Source organism: Lolium perenne, chromosome 5 (genome assembly GCF_019359855.2).
Source record: "Lolium perenne isolate Kyuss_39 chromosome 5, Kyuss_2.0, whole genome shotgun sequence".
Classification (NCBI taxonomy): domain Eukaryota; kingdom Viridiplantae; phylum Streptophyta; class Magnoliopsida; order Poales; family Poaceae; genus Lolium; species Lolium perenne.
This window is the reverse complement of record NC_067248.2, coordinates 91,097,392-91,125,000: the sequence shown is the minus strand read 5'-3', so window position 1 is coordinate 91,125,000 and position 27,609 is coordinate 91,097,392. Positions and strand designations below refer to the sequence as shown.

The 27,609-nt window shown below is 46.4% G+C and overlaps 1 protein-coding gene across 1 annotated transcript in view; it reads left to right on the top strand.

Moving 5' to 3' along the window:
• LOC139831546 (uncharacterized) overlaps positions 1-27,609 on the top strand; it is a 112,128-nt gene that overhangs the window by 42,181 nt on the left and 42,338 nt on the right. The window contains exon 2 of the mRNA XM_071820841.1: positions 22,083-23,824. Coding sequence (XP_071676942.1) covers positions 22,083-23,824 — 1,742 coding nt within the window. The remainder of the gene's footprint in view (positions 1-22,082; positions 23,825-27,609) is intronic.

The window sequence follows — 27,609 nt, the reverse complement described above, 5'->3', positions numbered from 1 at the left end:
CAATGTTTGAAGAAGGGACAGTTCCAGTGCCTATCCACGTTGTCTTGCTCCCTTGACCTCCCACTGGCGCGACGTTCGTACCCGTCGTTGTTGTCGCTGTTCTGACGATACCTCCTGTTCTCTGCATCAGACTGACGATATCTTTCATCGTCTTCGTCGTAGCGCCGACGTCGGTCATACTGCTGCTCATATTTGTTGAGGAGATGCACCGATAACGGGCGCTGATACCGTATGCTTCTCACCTCCTCCTCGGTTAGGTACCGTCTGTCATCATCTTGGGGCCGGTCGCATGGAACGGCCTCTTCTTTATCTTTGCCACGAGAGTGGCTGCTCTCTGCTTTGTCTTTGCCACGTGAGTGGCTACTCTCTGCCTTGTCCACGCCATGGCGGATCACAAACCCTGCCATATTGACATCGAAAGAGAATCCTGGCTCTCTTATGGAGTGGCTTAGGTCCACCATGTTGACGTCCGGAAACGGACGCATGTCTACCTTCATGGCAAACTGTCCGGAAGTTAATCGGCCTGATTCTATCGCCATCTGAATTTGTGCGCGCAATACTTTGCAGTCATTGGTGGCGTGCGTGAACGTATGATGCCATTTGCAGTATGGCCTCTTGTTCATCTCCTATGCCGTAGGGATCTTGTGGCCTTCGGGTAGCTTCAACTGTTTCTCTTTCAGCAGCAGATCGAAGATCTGTTCAGTCTTGGTCACGTCGAAGTCCAACCCTCTTGGAGGCCCTGGCGGGTTCACCCATTTGCAGGACACAGGTACTGGCGTCCGAGTCCACTCGGCTACTGCAACTTCCTGATCTTCCGCAGGATCTTCATCCTCATCAGCATTGACCAGGGTTATAGCGCGCTTGAACTTGTCCTGGTACAGTTCTGGATGGCGCTGTTCATATAAGGTCAGTCTATTGACCAGGTGCGTCAACGAGTTGTATTCAACCTGAAACGTCAGGTCCTTGAATGACGCTGCAAGGCCTGCCACAGCCAGCTCGACTGCCTCTTTCTCAGTTAGGTGAGCCGAATAGCATCGGTTCTTGACAGTTCTGAAACGTTGGATGTATTCAGAGACTGTCTCTCCTCGCTTCTGCCGAACCTGTGCTAGTTCGGCAATACCAGCTTCAGTGGCTTCTGAATGGTACTGGGTGTGGAACAGTTCCTCCAGCTGCTTCCATGATTGCATTATAATTGGCTGCAACGAGGTGTACCATCCAAAAGCTGGACCGGTGAGGGACTGCGAGAAGAACCTCACCCGTAGCTGATCCGATACTGAAACCATGCCCAACTGGGCTAGGTATCGGCTCACGTGCTCGATGGAGCTCGACCCCTCCGACCCACTGAATTTGTTGAAGTCCGGAAGCCGGTACTTAGGCGGTAGTGGGATCAGGTCGAACTCATTGGGGTACGGCTTGGAATAGCCGATTATCTTCTTCTTCGGCAAGATGCCGAACTGATCTCTCAGGACTGCGCTGATTTGATCTGCGGTGGAGGTACTGGCGGCTGAGCTTTCCTGGGCTGGTGCAGTGGTGTACATGGCTAGCCACGCTTGTTTTTCAGCTTCCGCTCCTAGACTCCCCGCCGCTGCAGTCGTTCTTCCTGCCGGAACAATTGCTCCTGCTCCGGCAATCCCTCCTGGTGGAGCCTGGATCGCTTGCGTCCAGCTGTTGCAGTCCGTCACATACGTGCACACGTATCCGTGTGGGATTTCCTTGGGCGTGTCATGGAAGAACTGATAGTCGCCCGGGTCACCCCCAACTTTGTAGACGACGTATGCCGGTGAACCTTGTTGCTGTGGAGCCGCCGTTGCGTACGGCAGAGGTGGCCTGGTGTGGAGTTGCATCTCTCCCTGGTGAGTCCCTAGAACAGGTCCTGCAGGGGAGTATCGACGCTCCATGATCTCTTGCACCACACGGAGCGCAACGCGCTCCAAAGTGTTCACCAGGCTCTCAGAGTGCCGATGCAGTGAATGGGCCACCATGTAGTTAACCTCCTGTCGCAGGGCTCTGGTACGTTCATCTGAGGGGAGAGCCAGATCTACCCCGTCGAGGACGCCTTGTGGCGTGAATCCTTTGAACCTGATACCGTGCGAACGGGTCTTCTCAAAGGAGCCGATGAGTTCGGCTTCAATGATGGCCTTCAGCTCATCGTATTTCTTCTTATGATCAGGAGGAAGGTCCTCGTACGTGATCTGTTCCTCCGCCATCTCGGATGCCGATGTTGATGTGGATGTTGACGTGGGTGTCGCAGAAGATGTCGACGTGGATGTCGACGTGGAAGTCCCACCGGGCGTGCCAGAATGTGTTACCCTCCAAAACCCCCCGACGGGCGTTGGTTAAGCAACACGAAGAGCCGGGAAGCTCCCAGGGCCGCTTAGTGGATCCCTGGCACCTCGCGTCGTCCCGCAAATCTTCTGGCCAAACGTCCTGGCGGTTGCTAGGGCGTGCCACCTGACCTAGACCCGATCACGAAGGTGTTAGTGCTTCGATTGTTCCTGCATGGCAGACACGTAAACATTAAATACGAGCCCTATCGGCTCTCAGGTTTCCCTGTGGATCGGCTCAAGGAGCCGATCGCCCCATGCTTCACGTTGGATTTACAATGGCATGGGGATCCTGCTTGATCAGGACAAAGCTAAAGCGATCCACGACAGTTTAGGGTTCTCACCGCATAATCGGAACGTCCTACGTGCGATCGGGCCTAGCAGCTACGAGAGACGATGCAAACTACCCCTATGAGAGGCCTAAAAACCAACATAACGTTGATCCCTGGAACATCCCTCGCAGGGACGGTAAACAACACCTAACGCACCACCGGATCCTCCGACCCCAACATAAGGCCTAACTATGCAGATATTAAACCAATCCTTGCGTAGCAAGGAGCAACTATAACGGATCGGATCTACTAAGTAAGAACAAGCAAGATGCTGCCCTTACGTCTAGATCGACGTAAGGGCAGCTAGGTGTCTAGGGACGGCATTGCCACGCAGATATGCACGTGAAAGCACCAATGCAAGCCCCTAAACACCTAAGGATAAATAGTACTGCTCGCCATCAACAAGGCTTCAGCACGAGCAGTACAAGGATAACGAATAAACGTATACTGCCTAGATCGCTAGATGCGATCTAGGCAGCATGGTGCTTACCTGGGAGAAACCCTCGAAGAGAAGGGGTGGCGATGCGCCGTATTTTGTGTTTGTTGAACGATGATTGTCCTCCTTTTCCGATAACCCTAGGTACATATTTATAGTCCAAGGGACTTTCTAATTGAGGCGTGCACCTAACCGTGCACGGGCCAGACTCTATCTCTTTAATCTAAATACAACGCGATCTAATAATTTACAGATACACGGGCAACTTAGCCCGAACTCTCAGCGCAAGGCCGCTTCGAAGATGCTCCACGTGTGCGCCCTTCAAGCCCATCTTCACTTGCGGCCCAACTCCTGATTTGGCCAAAATCGGGTGGTAACACACTCGTCACCTCAAGATCGTCGTCGACCATCACCACCTCATGATCGCCATCGACATGCGTCACCACATGATCATCGCCGACACAAGTCACCTCATGTTCGCCATCGACATGCGTCACCACATGATCATCGCTGACACAAGTCACCTCATGTTCGCCATCGACCAACACCTCCCAAGGATCTTCGACGACACCCCCAAGACATGGTGATGATGCAAGAAGACGAGAACCTCGACATGAAGGGGCCAAGGCTACAAAGAACAACAACACCAACTGATGTAGCCCCGCTCGCCAACGACACTACATCAAGACCAACAAGCCCTCCTCGTGGTCCAATGACACGAGCTAGAGCCCAAGCGCTACGCCAAGAGGTGAATTCGCTCCTCTCTAACTATGCCTTTGACACACCCTTGGACGGCTTGCTACTTCATGCAAATACACTATGTTCAATCAGGTACATCGGTCAAGGCACAAGCCATGGAGACCAAGCCAATGGAGGGAGAGCTGGAAATGATGAAGATGGAGCTACAGCGCCCAGGCCGGAACTTCCGCCCTCCAGGACCGGAACTGATGAGGACATCCCATCTATTGATACAACCGCTGTACCTACAGACACACAAATACAAGGACCAATCACTCGAGCTCGTGCCAAACAACTTAACTATCAGGTACTTTCGTTTCTTGGAACTATTCCTCATATACATGAGAATATGATGCTGCCTAAATCAGATATGTTTGTTACTCTTAGGAATGATGGACCTAGCATGGATGAGGAGGACAAGCATTGGAGCATGATCACACATGGAGGAGATGGCAGCAAGCACTTGAGGATTGAAGATGACGCCACAAGTGGAGATTTCAGAACTTTGAAGCCACCATAAGAAGAGATGAAGACATGCACGAAATATAGAGTTCTCCACTTCATAATTTCGTCCATAGCATAATATGGTGTTGCGTCACCTTTAGTTTTGGGCCAGGCCCATGTCATTTTCGCAGGAATTAAGTCAACCACTTTTTAGAGTCCGTATTGAAGGGGGAAAGGCCTTCTAGGGTTTGGTTCGACCACCATACGTATGGCTGGTCGAAACCCCACCTTTTCCTCCTTTAAATACCTCCATAGCCGTCACGTTTAGACTCGGATTTTGATTAGACTAAAAGTTAGCCATTGCTGCAACTCTCGTGTACTTCTTTTGAGGCCAACGCCCAGAACAAGACCGACTATTCGGAATCCCACCTTATTCAATAAAGCTTTCATCTTTCATCCGCAATATTCTGATTGCAATATTAGTTCTTACTGGTTCTCGATTTCAGGTAGGAATTAAGACCCTCGCTGGTCAGGCTGATCGTGCATCCGCAAGATCAGTAACTCCCGGAGATTGTCCTAGCGATTGCATTGGCGCACGAGCTTTGCACGTGTAGTCGGATCGTCAAGCACGAACTCCACCAACAAATCGAAGTTATCCTCGTCTCATCGAAAGATCGGCCACCTTTGCCCTATCAAGTTGTATCAGATTTCAGGTTGCTCGGTGAGATTTTACAGTTTTCGTAGTGTAGATTGCATCTGCCATCATACCTATAAACCACGAAAAAAAGCCAAAAATACTGTTAGGGTTTTTAGATCACCGTCCCATAAACCCCCTGCCACGCCTTGCATTGTCGTTTCAGTTTTGCATAATTGAATTTGTGTCTGCATCTTCGTGTCGAGTTGCTGGTCTTAGCGTCTAGTTCCTTTAGAGTTTCGAGTTCTGGTCATAGTAGTTACGTCGTCGCCGCATACTCGCATCGCTCGCAGATCATCACCACCATATACTTCCGCCGCTGCCATATACACCCACCAGATCGTTTCCGCCACAATCATATACACCTACCATATACTTCCATCACTGCCATATACACCTGTCATATATTTCCGCCATAGTCGTGTCCAGATAATCGCCGCCTTCCGTTTGTGAGTAGAAGAGCAAAAAAAAAATTGCAAAAAAAAAATTGCAAAAAAAAAAAGTCAAATCCGCATCCTAGTCGGGTTGACCACGATTTCCACTAGTCAGGACCCTTTTAGTCCGAATTAGGCTGTTTTAGACAGCAAACTTTGACCGGCCATAACTTTTGCATACGAACTCCGTTTTCGACGTTTGACCACTCAAAACGACCGGGAGAAAAAGTTCTATCCAGCCACCATTGTGCGCTTTTCCGAGCTCTCAGAATTGCCAAAAAACGTCGGGAAGGTTGAGATTTTTGACCTTTAAGTTTCCTACCCGGAAATTCCTGTGTTCTTCACTTATATCTTGCTTTTGAGCTATTCCTTTGTGCTTGTGGGAGCCAACCGCCACCATATATCACTGCATCGCTGCTCGTTGCTCGTGTGCCGCGCCGTGACCTCGTTTGTGTTCTAGGCTCGCGTCTCTAGTACAGTCTAGCCTAGGACCAGCACAGTACCGTGGTTGAGCATACTTTCAATATTGCATTGCTGTTTTGACATTTGCTGTTTGCTACCATATTAGCCTTCCTACAGCTCCACATATTGTCTCCACGTGCTTGGTGTCGACCCCAGGTAATCGCTTTGGCAATCCTTGGAGACGCTGATTCCTGCTGGTTGCCACATCGCCTTCCTACTGTTTGGTAAGAACTTGTAAGAGCTTTGTATTTTGCTTGACGGATTACGCGTGAACCACCATATTCCGTAGTTTGTAGGTGATGAGATCTGAGATCCCGGATGTGGCCCGATCTCGCGATTCAACCCAAGGATCAAGGGGAAAAGGTGGGAGGACGTGAGGAACACGAAGAACACGATGAACACGGTACTCACGCACGCACACCAACCCGATACACCCGATACTTACCCCCGTTACTCGGTAGATCACGCCAATAGAATCTCCAAGGAAGAGGCACGCGGCAGAATTCCCGGAGAGAGATTGGTGTTGGAGAGAAGGGGATTGGTAAGGGAGAGAGAGTGCCTTGCACTAGAATCTCACCTAGCAATTCACAAATCAACAACAAGGATGGCCTTGATTACAGAGGGATGATACCCAAGGGAGACTAAGCTCAAAGTTAGGTTTGAGTTCTAAACAAGTCTAATCTCAAATCTGAGCCAACTAGGCTATTTATAGTCGGGTAGGCGAATGGGTAAGTTACACGCTGAAAAATAGTGATGTGCTGAAGTTCGTGGTGGCGGAAGTTCCGGCCGACTTGGGCGGAAGTTCCGGTCAGGGGCGGAAGTTCCGGTCCTGGTAGGCGGAAGTTCCGGCCCGGCCGGAAGTTCCGGCCAAGTTCCGGTCAAGTTCCGAAATTAGCCCATTTCCTTGCAGTAACATCCAGGGGCGTTTTGACGGACTTTCGGAGCTTGGGCGGAACTTGGGCGGAAGTTCCGGGTGGGCGGAAGTTCCGGTCCCTGGGGGCGGAAGTTCCGGCTGGTTCCACTTCTCTGGGCGCTGGACGGCATCTTGGCAGCATCTGGGAGGAATCTGGTCGGAAGTTCCGGTCCTGGAGGGCGGAAGTTCCGGCCTGTGCGCTGGAGCTCCATCTTCATCATTTCCAGCTCTCTCTCCATTGGCTTGGACTCCATGGCTTGTGTCTTGACCGATGTACCTGATTGAACATAGTGTATTTGCATGAAGTAGCAAGCCATCCAAAGGGGTGTCAAAGGTAGAGGTAGAGAGGAGCGAATTCACCTTATCATGTAGGGCTTTAACTCGAGCCCTTGTCATTGGTCCACTTGGGGGACTTGTCGGTCTTGGTGAGGAGGTGTCCGAAGGCCACCCCGCATCATCTCCCCCCCCTTGGGAGAGAGTCGTCCTCGACTCTTGTTCCTCCTCATCTCCATGATAGGGTGAGAGATCCGAGATGTTGAAAGTGTTGCTCACCAAGTACTTTGATGTTGGTATGTCGATGACGTAGGCGTTGTTGTTGATGCGCTTGAGGACCTTGAAAGGTCCATCTCCTCTTGGCTTGAGCTTGGAATTGCGTTCTTGCGGGAACCTTTCTTTCCGTAGGTGGATCCAAACGAGGTCTCCTTCTTCAAACACGCGTTCCTTTTTCTTGGCGTTGAGGCGGTTAGCTTGGCGAAGTACATGATCTTGTATGGTTGCTCTTGTCTCTTCATGTAGTTTCTTCATGGCGGTGGTGCGCTCATCGAAATCCATGTTCGTCCTTTGATGAAGAGGTAGTGGGAGGATGTCGAGTGCCGTTGGAGGTTCGAATCCATAGTAGATCATGAAGGGACTCCTTGAGGTTGTGGAGTGCTTGGCTCGATTGTAGGCGAACTCCGCATGGGGTAGGCAATCTTCCATGACTTCAAATTTGTCTTCACAAGTGTGCGGAGGATTGTGGAGAGGCTTCGATTGACCACTTCGGTTTGTCCATCGGTTTGAGGGTGCGAGGACGATGAGAACAAGAGCTTCACTCCAAACTTCGCCATGAGTGACTTCCATAGGTAACTCATAAACTTGACGTCTCGATCCGACACAATGCTTGCCGGTATTCCATGTAGGCGAACCACTTCCCTGAAAAACAATGAAGCAATGTGTGAAGCATCATCGCTCTTATGACATGGTATGAAATGAGCCATTTTAGAGAACCTATCCACTACCACAAATATTGAGTCATGACCATGTTTTGTGCGTGGTAAGCCAAGTACAAAGTCCATGCTTATGTCCGACCAAGGTGCATATGGAATGGGTAAAGGCATGTAAAGACCATAAGGATTGGAAGTAAACTTAGCTTGTAAGCATGTTGTACACCGGCGGCAAAGGCGTTCCACGTCGCGGTACATTCTTGGCCAATAGTAGTGGGTTGATAGCATGGCATATGTCTTCTCTCGTCCAAAGTGACCCATGAGACCACCTCCATGTGACTCTTGCAAAAGCAACTTACGAAGAGAAGACTCGGGAATGCAAATCTTGTTAGCTTTAAACAAGTAGCCATCATGCAAATAGAAATCATCAAAACCTCGGTCAACGGAACACTTGGCAAAGATTGGTCCAAAGAAAGCATCGGAAGGGTAAAGTTCTTTGATCTCCTCAAGACCCAAAATTTTGAACTCCAAGCGGGTGAGTAGAAGAGTAATCTTGCGGGAAAGTGCATCCGCAACCACATTTTCCTTGCCCTTTTTGTATTTGATTACATAAGGGAAGGACTCTATGAACTCAACCCACTTAGCATGTCTCTTGTTCAAATTGTGTTGACTTTTCAAATACTTCAAGGACTCATGATCCGAGTGGATAACAAACTCTTTTGGCCAAAGGTAATGTTGCCAAACTTCAAGAACACGAACCAAAGCATAAAGCTCCTTGTCATATATAGGATAGTTGAGGCGTGCGCCATCCAACTTCTCGCTATAGTATGCCACGGGTTTTCCATTTTGCATGAGAACACCACCGATTCCAAGGCCACTCGCATCACATTCTATTTCAAATGTTTTGGCAAAATCGGGAAGAGCAAGTAGTGGTGCCTCGGTGAGTCTCTTTTTCAATTCATCAAAAGCTTTTTGTTGCGCTTTGCCCCAAACAAACGGAACATTCTTTTTTGTAAGCTCGTTTAAAGGGCAAGCAATGGTGCTGAAATCTTTCACAAAGCGGCGGTAAAATCCGGCAAGTCCATGGAAGCTTCGAACTTGGCCAACATTTGTGGGAGTGGGCCAATTGTGGATGGCCTCAACTTTGGAAGAATCAACTTCAATCCCGTTGGCGGAAACCACAAAACCAAGAAAAACCAATTTGTTTTGAGCGAAATGGCACTTTGGTAAGTTGGCAAAGAGCTTCTCGTGGCGCAAGATGCATAAGACTTCTCTCACATGTTGAACATGGTCCTCGAGATTTTTGCTATAGATGAGGATATCATCAAAGTAAACAACCACGCTCTTGCCAATGAGAAGACGCAAAATGTGATTCATAAGACGCATGAAAGTGGAAGGAGCATTGGAAAGACCAAATGGCATGACGAGCCATTCATAGAGACCAAGCTTGGTCTTGAATGCCGTCTTCCATTCATCACCAATTGCCATGCGAATTTGGTGGTAGCCACTACGCAAATCAATCTTAGAGAAAATGGTGGCACCACTCAATTCATCAAGCATGTCATCTAAGCGCGGAATGGGATAGCGATAACGGACGGTAATGGCATTGATAGGGCGGCAATCCATACACATCCGTTGCGTCTCATCCGGTTTAGGCACAAGAATGACGGGAACGGCACAAGGGCTAAGGCTTTCTCGGACGTACCCTTTAGCGAGGAGGTCTTGTATTTGGCGTTGGATCTCCTTGGTATCTTCGGGGTTGGTGCGGTAAGCGGCGCGGTTTGGTAGTGGAGCGCCGGGTATGAGGTCGATGCGATGCTCGATGCCCCGAAGCGGTGGTAGTCCATGAGGTAACTCGTCGGGGAAGACGTCTTGGAACTCCTTCAAAAGAGACAACAAAGACGAAGAATGTTGGTTAAGTCGTTAAGTCTCCGACGAGAGGCCCTTGCAAATGAGCACGTAGTGTATGGTGGTGGATGGGTTGTCTTTCACTTCTCTCCACTCGCTTTTGGTGGCTAGGAGGACACTCTTTCTCTCACTCATATGTTGGTGGTGGCGCTCACTCTCTTTTTGGTGGGTAGCTCCCTCTCCTCTCAACTCACTATGGTGGATGTGGTGTTGTGCCCTCGCTAAAGCCTTCGCATTGTCGGCGATGATTTGGCTAGGAGTCATTGGGCGAAGCTCGAATTTCTTGTCCTTGACCTTGAAGGTGTATGCATTGGAGAAACCATCATGTATGGCCTTCTTGTCAAATTGCCATGGGCGGCCAAGTAACATGTGGCACACGGTCATAGGCACCACGTCACACTCGACGGTGTCTTCATAGGGTCCTATCTTGAAGTTGACGGTGACGGTGTGTTGAATCTTGACATTGCCCTTGTCACTCAACCATTGGACATGGTATGGATGAGGATGTTTGCGAAGCGTAAGGTTGAGCTTCTCACATAGCTCGGTGCTTGCCAAGTTGTGGCAACTCCCACCGTCGATGATGACCTTGATTGACTTGCCACCAATGCCGGCACGCGTTTGGAAGATGTTGCATCTTTGGTCTTCCATAGCTTGGGGTTGAGTGGTGAGCACTCGAGTGACCACAAGACAAGGGCTTGGATCATGTGTGCATAAGACAGGGTCTTCTCCACTTTCTTCATCATAGTCTTCCTCATTAGCAACGGCGGCTTGCACTAGGGCTTCATATTCACCTTCACTTAGAGTCTCTATGTCACCATTCTCCATAGTGATCATGACCTTGGTGTTCTTGCACTCAAAGGATTTGTGGCCTTGGGTGCCACACTTGAAGCAAGTGACATTGGAGGGTCCCGTATAGGCCTTAGAGGAGGCGGTGGAGGATACCGTTTGCTTCATGCGACTTTGTATGGAAGGTTGCTTGGAAGGTGTAGAGGATGCGGTTGGCTTGACACTTGTTGTAGGAGTTGATGTGGCAAGCTTGGAGGCGAAGTATTGCTTGGACTTCGAGTACTTGATGTCCTCATTCACTTGACGCTCGGCCTTGGAAGCTTGGTGAACCAACTCAACCATGTTGGAGTATTGTTGGAACTCCACAATCCTCTTGATGGGGTAGTTGAGGCCATTGAAGAACCTAGCGATGGTTTGGTTCTCGGACTCTTGGATGTTTGCTCGCATCATAGTCAACTCCATCTCCTTGAAGAATTCCTCAACGGTCTTGGTGCCTTGCTTCAACTTTTGTAGCTTGTTGAAGAGATCGGTCTTGTAGTGTTTAGGGACAAAGCGAGCTTCCATCTCCTCCTTCATGTCTTCCCAAGTATCAATTGGAGGATCACCCTTTTCTTCCCTAAGAGTGACAACTTGTTCCCACCAAGTGTTGGCATAATCTTCAAACTCGAGGGAGGCCATGGCTACTTTCTTGGCACCGGAGTAGTTGTGTATGCGGAAGATCTTGTCAACCTTGAGTGCCCATGAAAGGTAGGCCTCGGCATCGTCTTCACCCTTGAACTTGGGCATGTTGAACTTGAGCTTTCCATACATATTATCTTCATCTTCCATGTTCCTTCGGCGAGGACGGATGCCTTCATCTCTTGCGACTTGAGGTGGTAGAGGAGGTCTTCCACGACCAACCATAGCATTGGGTTGGCGGTTGAGGTGAACACTAGCTTCACTTGGCTCATGTTGAGGATGTTGTTGCGGGTCTTGGCGAGGTTGTTGGCGTTGCCCAATTTGGCCCTCTCATCTTGATCATGTTGTGGTTGCCCTCGGCCCCTTTGGTCATGGCGAGGATGGTTCCGGAGGTCACGCCTTGGTGGATCTTGATGACCTTGGTCTTGAGCATCCACATGGGCTTGACGATAAGGTGTCGGGTCCATGTTGTGGAGGACGTTGTCTTGGGGTTGGTCGTCATGCCCATGGTGGGCATGGCGAGCCGCTTGATGACGATCTTGGTGAAGAGCTTGTTCTTGTTGCGGACGTTCATGAGGACGAGCATGGCGATGGAACTCTCCGCGCCTTGAGTTGGAGCGAGAATCATCATGACGAGCGTGCGGTCGACGAGAGCGATGATGATCTCCATGCCTTGAGTCGGAGCTTGATGAGGAATGGCGATCATGGGAGTAGTCACCGTATGATGAGGTTGATGACGATGAAGAAGTAGAGCGGTGGCGATGTCGACGTCCCAAGTTGGAGATGGCGCGCTCGAGGCTATCCATGCGCCTCTCCATGTTTGCATCATTGGCCGTCACTTGGCCATGCAAGTTGTCCGTAGCTTCACGAAGAAGATTCATATCTTGGTTCACTTGAGCGAAGTTGTGAGCCACCTCTTCATATTGTTCGTCGATGCGAGTCTCGAACAAGGTAAGTTGCTCCTTGAACTCTTGGCGTTGCACCCATAGATTGTGTTGGGTGGCCAACCTCTCGGTGTTGCGGAGGACTTCTCCATCCCTTGGCTCCTCTCCGTTCCTATCCATGATGGAAAGACAAGAACTATGTTGTGGATGTTAGTGGAAGGAGACTACCTCGCACTCTTACCTTGGTAAGATAGTATTGAGGCAATCAACCAAGACCAAAGTAAGACCAAGTGTATCGGGACACACACAAAGGCACACGCAAAAGCTAGCAAATATGGTGTTAGGTGTGGATGGTGGAAAGCCAAAAGACGAAATCCAAAATCGAGTATGTTGTTAAAAGTGGGTAAGATGCAAAAGTCACAAGTCAAAAGTGGTGATCACAAAAGGCATACACAATGTGGAACACACACGTGGGACAAAATGGGGTTAGCGCGACGGAAAATGAGCACGAACAAAATTGGTCCTAACGAAGACTACTAGCTCGGTGTCACGCTAACGCAAGAGAGACCGTGGCTTGGTTGCAAAAATGAGAAGCAACAAGATTTGCGCAAGACGCCTCTCTTCTCTTTTCTCTCTTTTGCTTATAAGCTTTGGACTCTTTTGTGTATAGGTGTCACTCACACTCTTTTTTCTTTTTCTTTTTCTTTTTCTTTTTCTTTTTCTCACTATCTATGTAAGTATGTCACACTTCTTTTGCCTATCTTTTCACACGAGCTTGCTTCGTAGCTTTGCTCAACACACGCACACCCTCACGGTCGGGACGCTTGCGCAATGCTTCGCAACACTAGAAAGCCACTCTCGATAGGAAAGGTACGCAAAGGAAGCTAAGGCTACAAGTTAGGTGCAAGTTATACCACGTGATGACGGTGGTCGACGAGCTTGAACTTGCTATGGTGGAGGTGTCAAATGAACCGCTTGGATCCTCGGGGTGCCGTCGTCGTAGATGATGTTGCGGAAGCTTTATGTTAGCTGAAATGGCACACACTACGAAGTCCAAACACAAGGGGTTAGTGCCAAAACGAAAAACGAAGTTAGCTGTGAAAATTTCGGCCAGGCGGAAGTTCCGGTCCTGAGGGGCGGAACTTCCGGTCCGGGGGCGGAACTTCCGGTCCTCCGGGGCGGAACTTCCGGTCGCAATCAGATCTGCGAGCTGTTCGTCGATTTGGGCGGAAATCCGGGCCGAAAATCTTCGAATTCGTGGGAAAAATTGGTACTAGAAGCTGTGGGAAGGTGGGGAATTGTAGATCAACACCCAAAACAAGTTTCTATTGGATCAAAACCACTCAAAACTCAACCAAATCACAGATCGGTCCAAAAGCAATTTGGGCTATTTTTTGGAAAATTTTCTAGAAACGAAATCGGGTGGGTGGAGGGTCAAAATTGCGGTAACCAAAGGCTGCTGATACCATATGATGAGATCTGAGATCCCGGATGTGGCCCGATCTCGCGATTCAACCCAAGGATCAAGGGGAAAAGGTGGGAGGACGTGAGGAACACGAAGAACACGATGAACACGGTACTCACGCACGCACACCAACCCGATACACCCGATACTTACCCCCGTGACTCGGTAGATCACGCCAATAGAATCTCCAAGGAAGAGGCACGCGGCAGAATTCCCGGAGAGAGATTGGTGTTGGAGAGAAGGGGATTGGTAAGGGAGAGAGAGTGCCTTGCACTAGAATCTCACCTAGCAATTCACAAATCAACGACAAGGATGGCCTTGATTACAGAGGGATGATACCCAAGGGAGACTAAGCTCAAAGTTAGGTTTGAGTTCTAAACAAGTCTAATCTCAGATCTGAGCCAACTAGGCTATTTATAGTCGGGTAGGCGAATGGGTAAGTTACACGCTGAAAAATAGTGCTGTGCTGAAGTTCGCGGTGGCGGAAGTTCCGGCCGACTTGGGCGGAAGTTCCGGTCAGGGGCGGAAGTTCCGGTCCTGGAAGGCGGAAGTTCCGGCCCGGCCGGAAGTTCCGGCCAAGTTCCGGTCAAGTTCCGAAATTAGCCCATTTCCTTGCAGTAACATCCAGGGGCGTTTTGACAGACTTTCGGAGCTTGGGCGGAACTTGGGCGGAAGTTCCGGGTGGGCGGAAGTTCCGGTCCCTGGGGGCGGAAGTTCCGGCTGGTTCCACTTCTCTGGGCGCTGGACGACATCTTGGCAGCATCTGGGAGGAATCTGGCCGGAAGTTCCGGTCCTGGAGGGCGGAAGTTCCGGCCTGTGCGCTGGAGCTCCATCTTCATCATTTCCAGCTCTCTCTCCATTGGCTTGGACTCCATGGCTTGTGTCTTGACCGATGTACCTGATTGAACATAGTGTATTTGCATGAAGTAGCAAGCCATCCAAAGGGGTGTCAAAGTTAGAGGTAGAGAGGAGCGAATTCACCTTATCATGTAGGGCTTTAACTCGAGCCCTTGTCATTGGTCCACTTGGGGGACTTGTCGGTCTTGGTGAGGAGGTGTCCGAAGGCCACCCCGCATCAGTAGGCATATACATTGTTGCTTGTTGCATACTAACCATGACAGGCACAGATTCGGCGAACGTTGACCCGGATAAGATGAATAATGCAGAGATGCATGCTCACTTCACCCATCTTTTGGGCGGGCATGCAACCGACGTGGATGGGCGCCTCGGTGATGTTGACGCCAAACTCACCGACGCGCTGGACAAGATCGATGGCCTCGAGGCAGCCTTCAACTCCAAGCTCGACGCCAAGTTCCAGGAGTTGTTGACTCGATTACCGCCGCCTCGCGCTAACGTGCAACGCCGCGCACGCCGCGTTCCTCGTGCAGACGTTCCGGTGGGTACCGCTCCTGCTGCTGCCGCCGCACCTGACGCGCCTTCTGATGAAGGATACGAGGATTATGGAGGGAACGAGGACGAGCATGTAGATGAGAACATGCTGGATGACGAGGAGGTCCAACAACCTGCACCTGGTCGTCCACGACAACTGAACCGCAACGCTCGCCCACCTCCACGGCCGGTACATGACGATGATCATGTTGCTAAACTTAAATTAAATATTCCGCCATTTGAGGGTAGTGATACGTCTCCAACGTATCGATAATTTCTTATGTTCCATGCTACTTTATTGATGATACCTACATGTTTTATGCACATTATATGTCGTATTTACGCATTTTCTGGAACTAACCTATTAACAAGATGCCGAAGAGCCAGTTGATGTTTTCTGCTGTTTTTGGTTTCAGAAATCCTAGTAAGGAAATATTCTCGGAATTGGACGAAATCACCGCCCAGGGTCCTATTTTTGCACGAAGCTTCCAGAAGACCGAAGGGGAGTCGAAGTGGGGCCACGAGGTGGCCAGATGACAGGGCGGCGCGGCCCAGGCCCTGGCCGCGCGGCCCTGCCCCCTGGGCCCCTCGTGCCGCCTCTTGACCTGCCCTTTCGCCTACTTATAGCCTCCGTCGCGAAACCCCCAGTACCGAGAGCCACGATACGGAAAACCTTCCAGAGACGTCGCCGCCGCGAATCCCATCTCGGGGGATTCAGGAGATCGCCTCCGGCACCCTGCCGGAGAGGGGATTCATCTCCCGGAGGACTCTTCATCGCCATGATCGCCTCCAGAGTGATGAGTGAGTAGTTCACCCTTGGACTATGGGTCCATAGCAGTAGCTAGATGGTCGTCTTCTCCTAATTGTGCTTCATTGTTGGATCTTGTGAGCTGCCTAACATGATCAAGATCATCTATCTGTAATACTATATGTTGTGTTTGTCGGGATCCGATGGATGTAGAATACTATGTTATGGTGATTATCAATCTATTGTTTATGTGTTGTTTATGATCTTGCATGCTCTCCGTTATTAGTAGAGGCTCTGGCCAAGTTTTTACTCTTAACTCCAAGAGGGAGTATTTATGCTCGATAGTGGGTTCATGCCTTCATTGACACAGGACGGTGAGAAAGTTCTAAGGTTGTGATGTCTTGTTGCCACTAGGGATAAAACATTGATTCTATGTCTAAGGATGTAGTTGTCGATTACATTACGCACCATACTTAATGCAATTGTCTGTTGCTTTGCAACTTAATACTGAATGGGGTTCGGATGATAACCTGAAGGTGGACTTTTTAGGCGTAGATGCAGTTGGATGGCGGTCTATGTACTTTGTCGTAATGCCCGGATTAAATCTCACTATATTTATCATATCATGTATATGCATTGTTATGCTCTTCTCTATTTGTCAATTGCCCGACTGTAATTTGTTCACCCAACATGCTTTTATCTTATGGGAGAGATACCTCTAGTGAACTGTGGATCCCGGTCCTATTCTTTACATAGCATACAATCTACTGCAATACTTGTTTTACTGTTTTCTTGCAAACAATCATCTTCCACACAATACGGTTAATCCTTTGTTACAGCAAGCCGGTGAGATTGACAACCTCACTGTTTCGTTGGGGCAAAGTACTTGGGTTGTGTTGTGCAGGTTCCACGTTGGCGCCGGAATCCCTGTTGTTGCGCCGCATCACATTTCGCCACCATCAACCTTCAACGTGCTTCTTGGCTCCTACTGGTTCGATTAAACTTTGGTTTCATACTGAGGGAAACTTGCTTCTATACGCATCATACCTTCCACTTGGGGTTCCCAACGGACATGTGCATCTACGCGTATCAAGCTAAATTTCTGGCGCCGTTGCCGGGGAGATCAAGACACGCTGCAAGGGGAGTCTCCACTTCTCAATCTCTTTACTTTGTTTTTGTCTTGCTTTATTTTATTTACTACTTTGTTTGCTGCACCTAAACAAAACACAAAAAAATTAGTTGCTAGTTTTACTTTATTTACTGTCTTGCTCTCTATATCAAAAACACACAAAAAATTAGTTACTTGTCTTTACTTTGTTTGCCTAGTTTACTTTATTGCTACTAAAATGAGTAATCCTGAAGTTGAAGTTCGTTCTTTTAAGCAACAAGGTGGAGAAAGTTTTAAAGATGCTTGGTACAGAATTTGTAATGCTCATCATAGGTGCATTAAGAAACACTCCACCACTATCCTTCTTAGGAACTTTTATGTTGGTTTATCTAGTTGGAATAGGTATGTTCTTGATGCTCTTTCGGGAGGTAATTTCCTAGGTACTCCCGCCTTAGAAGCTAGTTGCATCATTGAGAGTCTAGTTGGAATACCACCTGTTAATGAAGTTAAAATTGAAATCTCTCTTGAGGATGTTATGAAAAAATTGGAAACCATAGAGAAAAATTTTCCAAGTATTGAAACTAAATTGGAAATGTTATTGGATAAAACTGATGAACTTGATAAATCCCTAGGAGGAATTGATGAAAGAATTAGTGTCCTAGGAACTTGTGTTGTTCACGATAATCAAACCAATAGGATTGATGAACTTGAAAAAGCTATGGGAACCTTGGGTTCAACCTTTTCTTCTCTCAAGTATAATGAGAAAGCTTATGTGGGTAAAGAGCAAAAATTTATGTATGTCTCTAAAGTGCCTAAACAAAAGAATTATTATAGGCCTAAAATTGCTAAAACCCCTAGCACCACCATAGAAAATTTAGATAATGGAGCACCTAAAGTACCCTCTGCAACAAGTTGTGTTTGCATGAAAAATAATAATGTTGATGCTTCTACTCTCGATGTTACTTGATTTGCACTTTCTGCGCCTAGCTGAAAGGCGTTAAAGAAAAGCGCTTATGGGAGACAACCCATATTTTTACTACAGCACTTTTTTGTTTTGTTGAGTCTTGGAAGTTGTTTACTACTGTAGCAACCTCTCCTTATCATGTTTTTGTGCCAAGTAAAGTTTTATGTCAAAGTTGATGTTATATTTGGGATCGCTGCGCAGAAATAGCATTGCTGTCTGTCACGAATTTGGGCACAAGTCTCTGTAGAAAATTCGAAAAAATCTGCCAATTTACGAGCGTGATCCTCAGATATGTACGCAACTTTCATTAGTTTTGAGTTTTTCCATTTGAGCAAGTCTGGTGCCATTTTAAAATTCGTCTTTACGGACTGTTCTGTTTTTGACAGATTCTGCCTTTTATTTAGCATTGCCTCTTTTGCTATGTTGGATGAATTTCTTTGATCCATTAATGTCCAGTAGCTTTATGCAATGTCCAGAAGTGAAAAGAATGTTTGTGTCACCTCTGAATGTGTGAATTATTAATTGTGCACTCACCCTCTAATGAGTTTGCTTGAAGTTTGGTGTGAAGGAAGTTTTCAAGGGTCAAGAGAGGAGTATGATATACTATGATCAAGAGGAGTGAAAGCTCTAAGCTTGGGGATGCCCCCGTGGTTCATCCCTGCATATTCTAAGAAGACTCAAGCGTCTAAGCTTGGGGATGCCCAAGGCATCCCCTTCTTCATCGACAACATCATCAGGTTCCTCCCCTGAAACTATATTTTTATTCAGTCACATCTTGTGTTCTTTACTTGGAGCGTCGGTTTGTTTTTGTTTTTGTTTTTGTTTGAATGAAATGGATCCTAGCATTCACTTTGTGGGAGAGAGACACGCTCCGCTGTTGCATATGGACAAATATGTCCTTAGGCTTTACTCATAATGTTCAAGGCGAAGTTTCTTCTTCGTTAAATTGTTATATGGTTGGAATTGGAAAATGCTACATGTAGTAATTATAAAATGTCTTGGATAATGTGATACTTAGCAATTGTTGTGCTCATGTTTAAGCTCTTGCATCATATACTTTGCACCCATTAATGAAGAAATACATAGAGCTTGCTAAAATTTGGTTTGCATATTTGGTCTCTCTAAGGTCTAGATAATATCTAGTATTGAGTTTTGAACAACAAGGAAGACGGTGTAGAGTCTTATAATGTTTACAATATGTCTTTTATGTGAGTTTTGCTGCACCGGTTCATCCTTGAGTTTGCTTCAAATAACCTTGCTAGCCTAAACCTTGTATCGAGAGGGAATACTTCTCATGCATCCAAAATCCTTGAGCCAACCACTATGCCATTTGTGTCCACTATACCTACCTACTACATGGTATTTCTCCGCCATTCCAAAGTAAATTGCTTGAGTGCTACCTTTAAAATTCCATCATTCACCTTTGCAATATATAGCTCATGGGACAAAATAGCCTTAAAAACTATCGTAGTATTGAATATGTACGTATGCACTTTATCTTTTATTAAGTTGCTTGTTGTGCGATAACCATGCTTCTGGGGAACGCCATCAACTATTGTTGAATATCATGTGAGTTGCTATGCATGTCCGTCTTGTCTGAAGGATCTATCACCTTAATGATTGGAGCATGCATATTGTTAGAGAAGAACATTGGGCCGCTAACTAAAGCCATGAATCATGGTTGAAGTTTCAGTTTTGGACATATATCCTCAATCTCATATGAGAATAATAATTGTTGCTACATGCTTATGCATTTAAGAGGAGTCCATTATCTGTTGTCCATGTTGTCCCGGTATGGATGTCTAAGTTGAGAATAATTAAAAGCGAGAAATCCAAAATGCGAGCTTTCTCCTTAGACCTTTGTACAGGCGGCATGGAGGTACCCCTTTGTGACACTTGGTTGAAACATGGCATTGCAAAGATCCGGTAGTCCAAGCTAAGTAGGACAAGGTGCGGGCACTATTAGTATACTATGCATGAGGCTTGCAACTTGTAAGATATAATTTACATAACTCATATGCTTTATTACTACCGTTGACAAAATTGTTTCATGTTTTCAAAATAAAATCTCTAGCACAAATACAACAATCGATGCTTTCCTCTTTGAAGGACCATTCTTTTACTTTTATTGTTGAGTCAGTTCACCTATCTCTCTCCACCTTAAGAACCAAACACTTGTGTGAACTGTGCATTGATTCCTACATACTTGCATATTGCACTTGTTATATTACTTTATGTTGACACTATCCATGAGATATACATGTTATAAGTTGAAAGCAACCGCTGAAACTTAATCTTCCTTTGTGTTGCTTCAATACCTTTACTTTGATTTATTGCTTTATGAGTTAACTCTTATGCAAGACTTATTGATGCTTGTCTTGAAGTACTATTCATGAAAAGTCTTTGCTATATGATTCACTTGTTTACTCATGTCATTACCATTGTTTTGATCGCTGCATTCATTACATATGTTTACAAATAGTATGATCAAGATTATGATGGCATGTCACTTCAGAAATTATCTTTGTTATCGTTTTACCTGCTCGGGACGAGCAGAACTAAGCTTGGGGATGGTGATACGTCTCCAATGTATCGATAATTTCTTATGTTCCATGCTACTTTATTGATGATACCTACATGTTTTATGCACATTATATGTCGTATTTACGCATTTTCTGGAATTAACCTATTAACAAGATGCCGAAGAGCCAGTTGCTGTTTTCTGCTGTTTTTGGTTTCAGAAATCCTAGTAAGGAAATATCTCGGAATTGGACGAAATCACCGCCCAGGGTCCTATTTTTGCACGAAGCTTCCAGAAGACCGAAGGGGAGTCGAAGTGGGGCCACGAGGTGGCCAGATGACAGGGCGGCGCGGCCCAGGCCCTGGCCGCGCGGCCCTGCCCCCTGGGCCCCTCGTGCCGCCTCTTGACCTGCCCTTTCGCCTACTTATAGCCTCCGTCGCGAAACCCCCAGTACCGAGAGCCACGATACGGAAAACCTTCCAGAGACGCCGCCGCCGCGAATCCCATCTCGGGGGATTCAGGAGATCGCCTCCGGCACCCTGCCGGAGAGGGGATTCATCTCCCGGAGGACTCTTCATCGCCATGATCGCCTCCGGAGTGATGAGTGAGTAGTTCACCCCTGGACTATGGGTCCATAGCAGTAGCTAGATGGTCGTCTTCTCCTAATTGTGCTTCATTGTTGGATCTTGTGAGCTGCCTAACATGATCAAGATCATCTATCTGTAATACTATATGTTGTGTTTGTCGGGATCCGGTGGATAGAGAATACTATGTTATAGTGATTATCAATCTATTGTTTATGTGTTGTTTATGATCTTGCATGCTCTCCGTTATTAGTAGAGGCTCTGGCCAAGTTTTTACTCTTAACTCCAAGAGGGAGTATTTATGCTCGATAGTGGGTTCATGCCTTCATTGACACCTGGGACAGTGACAGAAAGTTCTAAGGTTGTGATGTGCTGTTGCCACTAGGGATAAAACATTGATTCTATGTCTAAGGATGTAGTTGTCGATTACATTACGCACCATACTTAATGCAATTGTCTGTTGCTTTGCAACTTAATACTGAATGGGGTTCGGATGATAACCTGAAGGTGGACTTTTTAGGCATAGATGCAGTTGGATGGCGGTCTATGTACTTTGTCGTAATGCCCGGATTAAATCTCACTATATTTATCATATCATGTATATGCATTGTTATGCTCTTCTCTATTTGTCAATTGCCCGACTGTAATTTGTTCACCCAACATGCTTTTATCTTATGGGAGAGATACCTCTAGTGAACTGTGGATCCCGGTCCTATTCTTTACATAGCATACAATCTACTGCAATACTTGTTTTACTGTTTTCTTGCAAACAATCATCTTCCACACAATACGGTTAATCCTTTGTTACAGCAAGCCGGTGAGATTGACAACCTCACTGTTTCGTTGGGGCAAAGTACTTGGGTTGTGTTGTGCAGGTTCCACGTTGGCGCCGGAATCCCTGTTGTTGCGCCGCATCACATTTCGCCACCATCAACCTTCAACGTGCTTCTTGTCTCCTACTGGTTCGATTAAACCTTGGTTTCATACTGAGGGAAACTTGCTTCTATACGCATCATACCTTCCACTTGGGGTTCCCAACGGACGTGTGCATCTACGCGTATCAAGTAGATATAATCCTGATGCATATCTTACATGGGAATTGGAAGTAGAGCAACGCTTTGCATGTTTACGCTATCCTGATCATTTGCGTGTTAGTGCTGCTACTTGTGAGTTCACAGATTTTGCATCTATTTGGTGGTCTGAGCATTGTAGAGTACACCATGCTAATATTCCTACTACTTGGGTTGGTTTAAAACTTGCTATGCGTACTCGTTTTGTTCCTCCACATTATCAACGTGATTTGCTAAAGAAATTGTCTCGCTTAGAACAAGGAAAAAATTCTGTAGAAGACTATTATCAAGAATTGCAAACTGGCATGATTCGCTGTGGTATTGTAGAGGATAATGAGGCTATGCTTGCACGTTTCTTTGGTGGTTTGAATAAAGAGATTCAGCATATTTTAGATTATAAGGAGTACAACACTATTACTCGCTTGTTTCATCTTGCTTGCAAAGCTGAACGTGAAGTGCAGGATCGTCAACCACCATGGAGAAAAGCTAATGTTTCTGCAGGTCGTACATCGTCATGGACTACGCGACAATCAGCGCCACAATCTCGTGGGGCTACACCAGCACCGTCTACCTCCAAGTACACCGCACCTGCATCACGAGCACCACTGGCTGCTACTTCACCACCATCTGCTGGTCCTCCTCGGAGTTCATCTTCGATGGCCTCCACGGGGAAGACGCGCGACATACAATGTCGCAAATGCTTGGATTTTGGACACATCGAGAGAGAATGCAGAACCAAGCATGTGATGTTGGTGCGTGAAGATGGCGAATATGATTCTGCAAGTGACTTTGATGAAGATACATTGGCCCTTATTGCTGCACGTGATGGTGCTAATTCTGATTCTGAGAGAGAGATGGAGGTAATGGAAGCTGACACTGCTGATCAGTACAGGAGCTTAGTTGCACAACGTGTGTTGAGCGTGCAATTGAGCAAAGCTGAGCAAGATCAACGCCACAATCTGTTCCAAACAAGAGGCGTTGTCAAAGAGCGAGCTATAAGGATCATCATTGATGGAGGGAGCTGCAATAATCTGGCTAGCGTTGACATGGTGGAGAAGCTTTCTCTTCCTACAAGACAGCGCACACATCCATATTACATTCAATGGTTTGAGAGCTCTCGGAAGCTCAAGGTAACAAGAACTACACGTGTGCATTTTACTATTGGTACATATTCTGATTTTGTGGATTGTGATGTTGTACCTATGCAAGCTTGTTCTTTGTTACTTGGTAGACCTTGCCAATTTGATAGAGAATCTGTTCATAATGGTAAAACTAATCAGTATTCTCTTATGCATGATGGAAAGAAAATTGGTCTCAAACCTATGACTCCTGAACAAATACTAAAAGATGATCTTGCTAGAGCTAGTAGAGTAAAAAACGAGGAGAAACTTAAGAGTGAGAATCAGATTGTTGCTGCAGATTCTGTGTCACATAAGACTAATACTAAATCTGATTCAAACCATGCTACTGAAATTCGTTTGAAAAATCCTTGTTTGATTGCTAGCAAATCTGATATTGCTGAACTTGATGTGAACACTACTCAATGCTATGCTATTATTTGCAAAGAAGTTTTGTTTTCATTTGAGGATATGCCTCCTTCTTTGCCACCTGCGGTTGCTAACCTTTTGCAGGAGTTCATTGATGTATTCCCACAAGATGTACCACCTGGACTACCACCTATTCGTGGGATAGAACACCAGATTGACTTGATTCCAGGTGCTTCGCTGCCCAACCGTGCGCCATACCGTACCAATCCTGGAGACCAAAGAGATTCAGCGACAAAATCAGGTTCTCCAAGATAAAGGTTACATTCGTGAGTCTCTTAGCCCATGTGCTGTTCCTATTATCTTGGTACCTAAGAAGGATGGTTCTTCACGCCTGTGTACTGATTGTAGATCTATTAATAATATTACCATTCGTTACCGTCATCCTATACCTCGTTTAGATGATATGCTTGATGAATTGAGTGGTTCTATTATGTTCTCTAAAGTTGATTTGCGTAGTGGTTACCACCAGATTCGTATGCAATTAGGAGATGAATGGAAAACGGCATTTAAAACTAAGTTCGGTTTATATGAGTGGTTAGTAATGCCTTTTGGTTTAACTAATGCACCTAGTACTTTCATGAGACTGATGAACGAAGTTTTACGTGCTTTTATTGGACGTTTTGTGGTGGTATACTTTGATGATATTCTGATTTATAGCAAATCTTTGGAGGAACATTTGGATCATTTACGTGTTGTTTTCAATGCTTTACGTGATGCACGTTTGTACGGTAATCTTGAGAAGTGCACCTTTTGCACCAATCGAGTTGCGTTTCTTGGCTATGTTGTTACTGCGCAGGGAAATGAAGTTGATCCAGCCAAGATTGAGGCAATTGAGAGTTGGCCGCAGCCAAAGACGATCACACAAGTGAGGAGTTTTCTTGGCCTCGCTGGTTTCTATAGGCGCTTTGTGAAAGATTTTGGATCCATTGCTGCGCCGCTGAATGAGCTTACAAAGAAGGATGTGCCCTTTGTGTGGGGCGATGCACAACAAGACGCCTTCATGATACTGAAAGATAAGTTAACACATGCTCCATTACTCCAACTTCCTGATTTCAATAAGACTTTTGAGCTTGAATGTGATGCTAGTGGAATTGGTTTAGGAGGTGTGTTATTAGAAGAGGGCAAACCTGTTGCATATTTTAGTGAGAAATTGAGTGGGCCTAGTCTGAACTATTCTACTTATGATAAAGAATTATATGCGCTGGTTCGGACATTACAAACTTGGCAACATTATTTATGGCCTAAAGAATTTGTTATACATTCTGATCATGAATCTTTGAAGCATATTCGTAGTCAAGCTAAGTTGAATCGCCGTCATGAAAAGTGGGTTGAGTTTATTGAGTCTTTTCCTTATGTTATCACACACAAAAAGGGTAAAGATAATGTTATTGCTAATGCTTTGTCGCGCCGTTATACTATGCTATCTCAACTTGACTTCAAGATTTTTGGATTAGAAACCATTAAGGAACAATACTTGCATGATGCTGATTTTAAAGATGTGTTGCTGAATTGTAAAGATGGTAGAACATGGAACAAATTCGTCCTCAATGATGGATTTGTGTTCCGTGCTAACAAACTATGCATCCCAGATAGTTCCGTTCGTCTTTTGTTGTTGCAGGAGGCGCATGGAGGAGGATTGATGGGTCACTTTGGTGTGAAGAAGACGGAGGATGTACTTGCTGCACACTTCTTTTGGCCACGTATGCGTCGAGATGTTGAGAGATTTGTGGCACGCTGCACTACATGTCAAAAAGCTAAGTCTCGACTTAATCCACATGGTTTATATATGCCTCTTCCTGTTCCTAGTGTACCTTGGGAGGATATTTCTATGGATTTCGTTTTGGGTTTGCCTCGTACACAGAAGGGGAGGGATAGTATCTTTGTTGTTGTGGATAGGTTTTCTAAGATGGCACACTTTATTCCATGTCACAAAACTGATGATGCTACACATGTTGCTGATTTGTTCTTTCGCGAAATTGTGCGTTTACATGGTGTGCCAAATACTATTGTTTCTGATCGTGATACTAAATTTCTTAGCCACTTTTGGAGATGTTTATGGGCTAAGTTGGGGACTAAATTGCTGTTTATTACTACATGTCATCCCCAAACTGATGGACAAACTGAAGTAGTAAATAGAACATTATCTACTATGCTGCAGGCTGTTTTGAAGAAGAACTTAAAATTGTGGGAAGAGTGTTTGCCTCATATTGAATTTGCTTACAATCGTTCGCTGCATTCTACCACTAAGATGTGCCCTTTTGAGATTGTGTATGGTTTTGTTCCACGTGCACCTATTGATTTATTGCCTTTACCATCTTCGGTGCAAAATGATTTGGATGCTACACAACGTGCTGAATTGATATTAAAATTGCATGAGACTACTAAAGACAACATAGAACGCATGAATGCTAAGTATAAAATTGCTGGGGATAGAGGAAGAAAGCATGTTGTGTTTGATGTTGGTGATCTTGTTTGGTTACATTTGCGCAAAGATCGTTTTCCTGCATTGCGCAAGTCTAAGTTAATGCCTCGTGCCGCTGGTCCTTTTAAGGTGTTAGAGAAAATAAATGATAATGCATATAAACTTGAGCTTCCTGCAGAATTGGGTCCGGTAAGTCCTACATTTAACATTGCAGATTTGAAGCCTTACTTTGGTGAAGAAGATGAGCTTGCGTCGAGGACGACTTCAATTCAAGAAGGGGGGCATGATGAGGACATCCCATCTATTGATACAACCGCTGTACCTACAGACACACAAATACAAGGACCAATCACTCGAGCTCGTGCCAAACAACTTAACTATCAGGTACTTTCGTTTCTTGGAACTATTCCTCATATACATGAGAATATGATGCTGCCTAAATCAGATATGTTTGTTACTCTTAGGAATGATGGACCTAGCATGGATGAGGAGGACAAGCATTGGAGCATGATCACGCATGGAGGAGATGGCAGCAAGCACTTGAGGATTGAAGATGACGCCACAAGTGGAGATTTCAGAACTTCAAAGCCACCATAAGAAGAGATGAAGACATGGACGAAATATAGAGCTCTCCACTTCATAATTTCGTCCATAGCATAATATGGTGTTGCGTCACCTTTAGTTTTGGGCCAGGCCCATGTCATTTTCACAGGAATTAAGTCAGCCACTTTTTAGAGTCCGTATTGAAGGGGAAAGGCCTTCTAGGGTTTGGTTCGACCACCATACGTATGGCTGGTCGAAACCCCACCTTTTCCTCCTTTAAATACCTCCATAGCCGTCACGTTTAGACTCAGATTTTGATTAGACTAAAAGTTAGCCATTGCTGCAACTCTCGTGTACTTCTTTTGAGGCCAACGCGCAGAACAAGACCGACCATTCGGAATCCCACCTTATTCAATAAAGCTTTCATATTTCATCCGCAATATTCTGATTGCAATATTAGTTCTTACTTGTTCTCGATTTCATGTAGGAATTAAGACCCTCGCTGGTCAGGCTGATCGTGCATCCGCAAGATCAGTAACTCCCGGAGATTGTCCTAGCGATTGCATTGGCGCACGAGCTTTGCACGTGTAGTCGGATCTTCAAGCACGAACTCCACCAACAAATCGAAGTTATCCTCGTCTCATCGAAAGATCGGCCACCTTTGCCCTATCAGGAACTTCCGGCCAGATGCCTCCCAGATGCTTCCAAGATGCCGTCCCGCGGCCAGAGAAGAGGATCCAGCCGGAACTTCCGCCCCAAGGGACCGGAACTTCCGCCCACTCGGAACTTCCGCCCAAGTTCCGCCCAAGTTCCGAAAGTGCGCCGAAATGCCACTGGATGATACTGCAAGGAAATGGGCCAATTTCGGAACTTGACCGGAACTTGGCCGGAACTTCCGGCCGGGCCGGAACTTCCGGCTCCCCGAACCGGAACTTCCGCCCCTGACCGGAACTTCCGCCCAAGACGGCCGGAACTTCCGCCACCGCGAACTTCAGCACAGCAGTACTTTTCAG